The sequence below is a fragment of the Morone saxatilis genome, unplaced genomic scaffold (genome assembly GCF_004916995.1).
Source record: "Morone saxatilis isolate NCDOM2014 unplaced genomic scaffold, NCSU_SB_2.0 Contig12, whole genome shotgun sequence".
In the NCBI taxonomy this organism is placed as follows: Eukaryota; Metazoa; Chordata; class Actinopteri; family Moronidae; genus Morone; species Morone saxatilis.
This window is the reverse complement of record NW_023339674.1, coordinates 23,054,673-23,063,112: the sequence shown is the minus strand read 5'-3', so window position 1 is coordinate 23,063,112 and position 8,440 is coordinate 23,054,673. Positions and strand designations below refer to the sequence as shown.

At 39.1% G+C, this 8,440-nt stretch overlaps 2 protein-coding genes across 3 annotated transcripts in view; both read left to right on the top strand.

Moving 5' to 3' along the window:
• inpp5d (inositol polyphosphate-5-phosphatase D) overlaps window positions 1–4,184 on the top strand; it is a 14,125-nt gene extending 9,941 nt beyond the window's left edge. The window contains exons 18-28 of one of the 2 annotated variants that reach the window (XM_035653922.1): window positions 142–223; window positions 825–914; window positions 1,001–1,111; window positions 1,217–1,296; window positions 1,381–1,468; window positions 1,551–1,697; window positions 1,788–1,851; window positions 1,939–2,142; window positions 2,286–2,404; window positions 3,247–3,552; window positions 3,635–4,184. In XM_035653922.1, coding sequence (XP_035509815.1) covers window positions 142–223; window positions 825–914; window positions 1,001–1,111; window positions 1,217–1,296; window positions 1,381–1,468; window positions 1,551–1,697; window positions 1,788–1,851; window positions 1,939–2,142; window positions 2,286–2,404; window positions 3,247–3,552; window positions 3,635–3,654 — 1,311 coding nt within the window. In that variant the 3' untranslated portion in view covers window positions 3,655–4,184. The remainder of the gene's footprint in view (window positions 1–141; window positions 224–824; window positions 915–1,000; window positions 1,112–1,216; window positions 1,297–1,380; window positions 1,469–1,550; window positions 1,698–1,787; window positions 1,852–1,938; window positions 2,143–2,285; window positions 2,405–3,246; window positions 3,553–3,634) is intronic. The other variant, XM_035653923.1, reaches the window with a different exon arrangement.
• Window positions 4,185–5,795: 1,611 nt separating this feature from the next.
• Window positions 5,796–8,112, top strand: smx5. The gene is made up of 5 exons (XM_035654129.1): window positions 5,796–5,924; window positions 6,115–6,182; window positions 6,638–6,668; window positions 6,772–6,831; window positions 7,548–8,112. The coding sequence occupies exons 1-5, from the start codon at window positions 5,922–5,924 to the stop codon at window positions 7,671–7,673; spliced, it is 288 nt and encodes a 95-aa protein (XP_035510022.1). The 5' UTR covers window positions 5,796–5,921; the 3' UTR covers window positions 7,674–8,112.
• The last annotated feature ends 328 nt before the right edge of the window (window positions 8,113–8,440 follow it).

The following is an 8,440-nucleotide window of genomic DNA, read 5'->3' as shown; positions in this document are numbered from 1 at the left end:
TTCAGGTGGTTTTCATTATGAAAACATGACTATGATATTATATTCTTATTTCTGCAATAGATCTTCCTAAATGTGTCACACTGGACTTTTAAAAACTGTTATAATCAGTATTTATGTATGTATGATGAATTTACTCTCCAGACAAAATACAACTTGCCCTCATGGTGTGATCGTGTCCTGCGGAAGTCATACCCTCTGGTTCATGTTGTCTGCCAAGCATATGGTGAGTAATTCCCCTCGAAAATGTAGATTTCCCAAGAAGGTTTCTACAAAGAACTGTGCAGAACCAAACAGGAACTAGGTAGCTGCTGAACATGCAAAAAGTATGGACCTTTGTCTACAGGCAAGCATACAATTCAACCAATATGCAAAGTTTCCAATAATAAATGTACTATAATAAATGTTTCCTTGGGTTTGAATGGAACTTTTCTTTCAAGGAAATCCATATTAGTAGTACCATGGAAAATAAATACTAACTAGTGTTTTCACATAATGTTTCTAAAGGGGCACTCCAGTTTTACACATCAAGTTCAGTTTGCTTGTCATGAAGAGCACAACTTAAGCTGTGAAAACATTTGTATCATAATATATAATAGCTTTCTTAAGTAAAATGTCACTAGGTTATCTCGAATTGGGCTCAAGACTTTTTAACAGACAGTGGAGGCTTGGGATGTGGAGTTTGAAAGGGACGGGCCTTTACCAGACAGGGAGGTCTAACAAAAGACTGTCTCTTGGGAGTCCCCAAACTTGCAATGCAAAATTACTAGAGCGCCCCTTTAATGATATTTTATGAGACCGATTCATTCAAACTGTCCAACTTGCAGGGTGCACTAATGACATCATGACAAGTGACCACTCACCGGTATTTGCCTCGTTTGAAGTGGGAGTAGCCTCACAGTTTGTCTCCAAGCAAGGTATGATCACCATCTACGGCTCTTTATGTTATCCACTCCGAAATTATAGTTTGATATTGTATGTCACTGTTTACAAACTATTTCAGATCCAAACAGTGCACCTCAAGGCGGGATACAGATAATGAACTGTGTGGCTACCTTGTTGACAAAATCAAAGACCAAGTTCTTCATCGAATACCATTCCAGCTGCTTGGAGAGTAAGTTTCATTTGTATTATTGACTGTATCACATTGGATTCTATTGGATTCTGCTTTAAAATGTGCTGAGATGGTCGATACAAATATTTCTCTAAATGTCTACAGAAACAGTCAAGACTTCAGAGGGAGAGAACATAGAGCACCCAGAGGGGTCAATAAAAGTTCGGTTCAGCAACCAAGTTAAGGTAAAGTGAGGAAGAAGCTTTCAGTGTAGAACTTGACTTGTTGGGCAGGCAATCATCATTTGTTGTCTTTTCTGTCTTCTCCAGCTCATCCCTATCATCTCTGACCCTGAGTACCTTTTGGACCAGCACATCCTCATCTGCGTGAAGTCGACAGACTGCGACGAATCATACGGTAATGAGCTTGCATGTCGTTTGTAATTCAGATGCATTGAGCTGAGCAGTACTTACAGTTTGCTGGTGTCTTACTACCAAAGGAGAGGGTTGTGTTGCGCTGCGAGCTGCCCAGTTCTGCCACACGGAGTTTCATATCACACTGACTCACCACGGAGAGAAGACAGGCACCCTGACGGGCGGCATCCAGCTAGACACCTCAGAGGGCAAGCCCACTGAGAAGTTATATGGTGAGTTTGGAAATCAGTTCAGGACTTACTTATTAAAAGCTTTCTACTTCAGTTCTTTTAGCATCACTTCCTGTTTTACTCTGTTTTCAGATTTCATCAAAATTGAAAGAGATGACACTGTCACAACAAAAGGCAAAGGCGCTGACCTAAACAAGTAAGATATTTTTTCACTTGTAGTTACTTAAAAACATCTCAAACGTCACTTCTCTGGTGTGATATTTTGCTGTGTTCTGGTTAACAGGTTTTCCATCACCCAAGCTCATGATATCTCCAACCCCAATTACATGGGAGTGTCCTTCCAAAGGGGCAATGTGATAGATAAAGGTTGGAGTTACAGCATGCCACCAAAAAATATTCCAACTGCTGGGCAAGGGAGTAAAGAATCCAAGAAAGGTGGTTATGATGTGGGAACACGCAGTCCCACAGGAAAATCTTCAAATCCTATGTAAGTGCCTGCTTCTGGTGCAATGTGACTCTATACGTATCATTGAAACTGTTCAAACTCAGTAAATAACATAACTTTAACAGCTTATATGATTCAGCAGAAAGTGAAAAAGAAGCTTTACAGACTGATCCCTTCTTTCCTAGGGGTGAGGGCGAAAAGGTGTCAGAGATGTTTGACAATCCGTTATACGGTTCAATGGGAAAAACACATGGTTGGGGCAAGGACCAAGACCATCAGCAAAAGGACCACCCTCCACCACAGGGTGCGTACAAAGTCTCGTAAAATTTGTTTGTAAAATGCTTAATTCGAACCGTTATGTGTGCAATTTGAATATTCTCCTTTAAAAATGCCTCAACCTAATCTGGTGGTTCATCAACACAATCTCTCATGTAGACCTAGTCTTTTTATATTTGAAATGAAACAATCTCGTATTCATATTTGTTTGTCATCTCCTGGCGTGTTCACTTGATTGATAGCTAGAAAAATCCTCTGTTGATCTCTCACTCTGTAAATTAGCAGGGATTAAATAATGATAATCAAGTTCCTATGAACCGAGACCAATGCGATACACATTTTGATGCATTGCCAACAATCCCATACATTAAAGATACATATGAAGCAACTACCAATGCCATATGATACGATTCATGCAGTGCAATTAGACACGATTTGATTCAACGCGAAATGATGTGATGCGAAGGAATATGATGCTAAGCAGTTCAGTATGGTGCAGATAGTTTGATTTTATTCCTTTGGGTCCTCTTAAGCAGCATGTGAAACAGTTCAGAGAGGAGGAATCAATCTAAATATAAAATTATTAGTCACATTTCTAATTAATAAGGCACAGGGCCTCCACTAATAAAGATGTTAGAAAGGATGCCTTCGCAGTTCATCCCAAATTGTATCCGATGCACACTTTTCTAATTGGGGCAATTGCATCTTGAGCTCTTATGTCGATGCACCAATGTGACAGTTAGGTAACAATTCAGCTGTGATGATAAAGGCTTCCAGTTTGGAATTTTTTGGTTTAGATACCTTGAAAAGTGCTTGAATCGTACTCTGTATGAACCCTGACACCAGTTACTATCTTTACAACCTTCAAAGCAGCAGACGGAGACGCTGATCGCCCCCCATTGCCCACTCCACGCAACCGCTCCTACACCTGCTCCGAGACCAAACCTCAGCCTCCTACCCCCATCGCCATGTATCCCTCAACGCACAAGAAACCAGTGGTACCCTCGCGCTCGGAAGGCGGGGTGGCCCTTAACCGACCTCCTTTACCTTCCAAGTCGCGGCCGGGTGTGCCAGAGCCCCAGACCACCAAACCCAGAGACTACAGAGACAGCTCTGAACTCCCCAGCAAACAGAGACCGCCAGCAAGACCTGGCCAGCCTCTGCCTCACAAAGACAGTAAGGAAAAGTCCTGCTCCTCTCATGGCAAGACTTATTAAATTATTATACATATGATAATGCAAACTCTGTCTTTTTTCAGTGGGCCGTTCTGTGAAGTGAGACCAGGCTGCAATGATGGTCAGCACTGACTGTACAGCTTCCTGCTCTGCATTTTTGGAAAGATAATAGAAAGAAATTCCTTCAGCCAGTCACTTGTCTGTGTGCTTTACCACGCTACAGCCAGTTATCATAGCTTAGCAGAAAGACTGGGAAAGAGCTAAGCTAACTGTTTCCTGCCTGTAGCTACATATAATCTTCATCATCTAATTCTCTGCAAGCAAGCAAAAAAGTGTATTTTACAAAATGTCAAACTTTTCATAACTTCAGACTTCTGCTAAGCTTGCATTACAAAGTAGGTTTGAAATTAAACTCTTATAAATAATTATGTTATATTCTGTTTTACACTATACATTAGCTGATGAATGTTTTCACCGCACAGTATTATCTTGCACGGATATTGTCATGTTTATCTTGAAGGTGTACAATAAATGCTCAAATAAATTTAAATATCAGCTTGATTAGACTTTGTTATTTCAGATTATTGTGACAATCATTACCTGTGAAACTGTAAATAAAAAGTCTGCAGTAGAGACCTAGTACTCCAATCATTTGCTTCCATCTGCTGTTGCCTAAAAGAACTGCATACAGGGTGAGATACAGTATATATATATTATAATATTTTAACTATATATATATATATATATATATATATAGTTATAATATTTAAATCATAGAGGACATTCTACTTGATGGTATTGGAAAATTATATAGTCATCAAACTCACATTTTCTTGTTAATTTTCAGATGTAAGTAAAGCTGAGCGGCACTTTGCTTTCATAGATTACATAATGGTTCCTTCTCCCTTTAAACTGAATGAAATTACTATGACTTTTTTTTTTACTATGTGTTATTCCCTTATCATTGGTAGTCCTGTCAAGCCCTGTCAGGGGGACTAAGGAGGTCTCTCTGTTCCCAGACAGATATCGTCTAGTACAGTGGTTCCCAACCTGGGGGTCAGGACCCTTCAAGGGGTAAAAAGGTAATCGACAAAATGTAGTAAATCTTTTTCAGACATCCCTCCAAACTCTACCTTATGAATTACTGAATCATTTTACCTCTTTAATCTATTAGCAGAAATAGAATATAGTGTTCATATGTTTTCATTAGTATTCAGTGTGTAATCACCTAAAAATAAGAATCTTGTTTTTGTTACTACAAAGGGAATGGGTCCATGGTGGTCCATGTTAAACTGTCATGTTCCTACAGTAGCCCAGAACGGACAAACCAAACAAAGACCTTTGGCTTTTTTAATGACCACATGACTGGAAGGCTGAGCTGTACAATGATAGAAAGATGCCACTAAATCCTACACTCTGGTCCTTTAAGGTCTATAAAAATGACTTAAACATATGTAAACATTGACGATGGGTCGCAAGTAGGCATATACATTGCCTCATTTTAAGGGGTCTTTCAGGGGTGACAGAAATATATGCTGATTCAATTGCAAACCATCACATATATCGATATTTGCTTGGAAAAGCCACTAAATAAAGATTATTGTAACATATTACCATTACTTACCCCCTTGTATAAATTCTAAACTGTAAATTATAGATATTTTATAAAGTTGTTTTATTTATTTGGTATGTATGTATTCTCTTTTTTGTTTGTCTTTTCATTTCTTAGTGTTCTATTAGTGTACTATTAAGATTTTGTCTGTTATTCACCTTATTGTCTCCCTTTTTCTAAAAGACAATAAAGTAATGTTAAAAAAATTACATTTCTCTGGCACATTATTAAGTTTCATTAAACTTAAGCCTATAAACAAGTCTATACCAGATAATTAAATTATATGTGTTAATATCAATTTTAATGCCTTTTTTTATTATTCTAAATTAATGTGTTAAATTTGACAGACTTTTACATCAAACATGGCCTTTTTCAGGCAGCTTTGCACATTGTTCATCAGTCTGCCAACCCAGAAACTTGCTGACGAGCCCAGCAGGTCTGAAAAACACTTTAGAACAAAGTTTATCGCACAAGACCAACAGATAAACAGCTGGAGTCATCCCGCGGACTCTGTGAGACACTATATCAGAGGCTTTACCTCCCAGTGATGCTGCAATGCTTTATGGTCACACCGTTCACTTAACGAGCTACAATAAACCTTCCTCAGGTACTAAGTTCAACGTGGAGACACTGAGCGCGCCGCTGGCTCCCCCGTGTGGAGCTGCTCGGTAATTGCACCCTGGTCCGTCGCAGCGATATCACGCGGTGTGATACATCATCAACACCAGACGCGCTACCACAAGAAACCAGCAGCAATAATGGTAAGAAATCAATGTGAATGTGTGAATTCAGCCAGCAGGTAACGCCACAGTGACTCAGGTGGAGACTCAGCGAGGTGTTGAACGGCTCGCTGTGTCGCTGTGTGTGCTTTAGCTCGCTCGCTATCTGCAGTAATGCTCCACATGTAGCATGCTGCTAACGTTAGCGTTACCATGTCGTTGTGTCTTTCAGCTTTTCTACTCGTTTTTCAAGTCTCTGGTGGGGAAGGATGTGGTGGTGGAGCTCAAAAACGACTTGAGGTTGGTTTTTGTCTTTTTTTCGGTTAAGCTGAATAAATGGGTAATGTGATGTTTAATTTAGCCTCCATTGTTTAGTAATGCTAGTCAGTAGAGTGCTGTGTGTAGTGAATGATAGCGGCCACTGAAGCTCTAATGCTCCAGCTGCAGCTCTGGATCAATGTTGTATGAGGCAAGGGAAAGTCACAAAGCTGTAAACACGCGTTTAGTCATGTAGAAACAGCTTATAATTAAATTAAATGCAATATAATAGAAGGGCGACATTATATAAATGAATGATGAACTCCTCTCTGTTGTAGACTCAAATAACTGAACATTATAAGCTTCATTTAATGCAGTGGTGTTGTTGTGGATTGTAATATAGAGCAAGGTGTTATTGTACTACCTGTGTGTCCAGGTGACCTAATGGTGGGATGACCATAACTGCCTGTAATCATTTTTAACATGTCTCTTTTCAGCATCTGTGGAACTCTTCATTCTGTCGACCAGGTTGGAAAGAGTCGTTTATTTTCCTTATTTAGAAACAAAGTCATTCAGCTTTTACATTTTCTTTCTAATGGTTTGACGTGACGTGTGTCTGTGTGTGTTTCAGTACCTGAACATTAAGCTCACAGACATCAGTGTCACTGATCCAGAGAAGTATCCACACATGGTAGGTTGAGCTGTCTCCGGCACCTTCTCTCTCAGTGCTGTCACCAGGTTCAGCTCTTATGACACGTCTAATGTTGTGTTTGAGGTTGAGGACCTCCCCCAAGCTCTTTTTAACATTGTTTAAATTTGAATATAAGTTGCCTTGATAGTGCTTATGATTCTGTAGTGATGACGTTAAAGAAGTGTGCTGCAGGCTGCTGTTTGGGCTCTCTGAGAGCCCAGTTTTACACACAACACAGTTAAAGACGATGGGTTTTGTGTATACACTCACATAAGTTCCCAGAGGGGCATTTAGGGGTCCATGGGAAACTTAAGACTCTCAGATCCCTCCTTCATGTTTGGAATATATAATCTGTAAAAAAGAAATATTTCACAATATACAAAAGGAATACACATTTGCTTTAAGCGTAGAAAAATATTGGACATACAAAACAATACATAAGACAATATTTCCTTATTTGGTTATTTCTATATGTTGCAACTTCATCAAATTTGTGAGCATTATGGGTTATAATAACATTATTATTATTATTATTATACCCCAGAAGAAAGTAAAGCCAATGTCACCAAAATACCCATGAAATTTGTATTAATTAATTTACGAAAATACAAACTCCATTGATAAGATATTATGGGACAGATTTTGTATCGCTTCAATCTCCAGCACTTTGATGATTGCCTTCAAACCCCGCAATGTCTTGTTTTAATTTGCTCCAGCTGTCTGTGAAAAACTGTTTCATCCGTGGATCTGTGGTCCGGTATGTTCAGCTACCTGCAGATGAAGTGGACACTCAGCTCCTGCAGGACGCTGCACGAAAAGAAGCAATGCAGCAGAAGCAGTGATTGACCTGCAGGATGGGGTTTAGTCTGGGGGAGGGGCGGGATTTTTGTGCCGGTGCATAATGAGTAGTTTAAGTTCTGAGTTAAGTTCATTTAAAGATTCAGTCTGTGCAGCTCTTGTAAAGAAGCAGTATTGGTCACTTTCCTGTACTTTGACAGAGAATTTAACTGCATTCCTGACTGAGTGATCAATACAACAGTAATTATTGGAAATGGTCTTCACCTCTTAGGCTGTGTAGGAGGCTTCATTTGATACTGTCTTTTGTTTTGTTTAAAAAAATAATAAAATAAAAATAGAACTACATGCAATTTTGAGCCCAGTAGAGGTAAAGATCTGTTGTAGTGTTTCTGTTGCATAATACAAGCACTGTTGCTTATCTTTCAAAATTTTGACTTTTGGATTTTTTTTATGCCACTTCAAAATAAAACTATTTTATTTATATTTTGATCATGTTATTGTCATTTGTAGGGATTTTTGCATAGTTTTTCTGTTAAGTCTTTCACCTGTTTTATATAAAACTGATTTTAGTTCTTTAGTCAAAATGAAGAAGCCCTGAGCCCTGAGCTGTGATCATGGAGGAAAGATATTTGTAAATGACTGTGTTTATGGGAAATAAAACAAAAAATCCCATGGCCTCATTATGTTAGAATACTGGACCAGTGAGTAGGATTCAGTAGCATCTAGCGACCAGATTGCAAGCAACTGAAGCCCCCTGACTCAACTAAGCACGAAGGAGAAACTGCGTTGGCTGCCAAAAAACGTGAAAGGT

Excerpts from the sequence above, each read along its gene's own strand:
- smx5 (XM_035654129.1), top strand. Across the intron at positions 6,183-6,637 it reads GAGCTCAAAAACGACTTGAG|CATCTGTGGAACTCTTCATT; the intron begins GTTGGTTTTTGT and ends GTCTCTTTTCAG. Across the intron at positions 6,669-6,771 it reads CTCTTCATTCTGTCGACCAG|TACCTGAACATTAAGCTCAC; the intron begins GTTGGAAAGAGT and ends TGTGTGTTTCAG.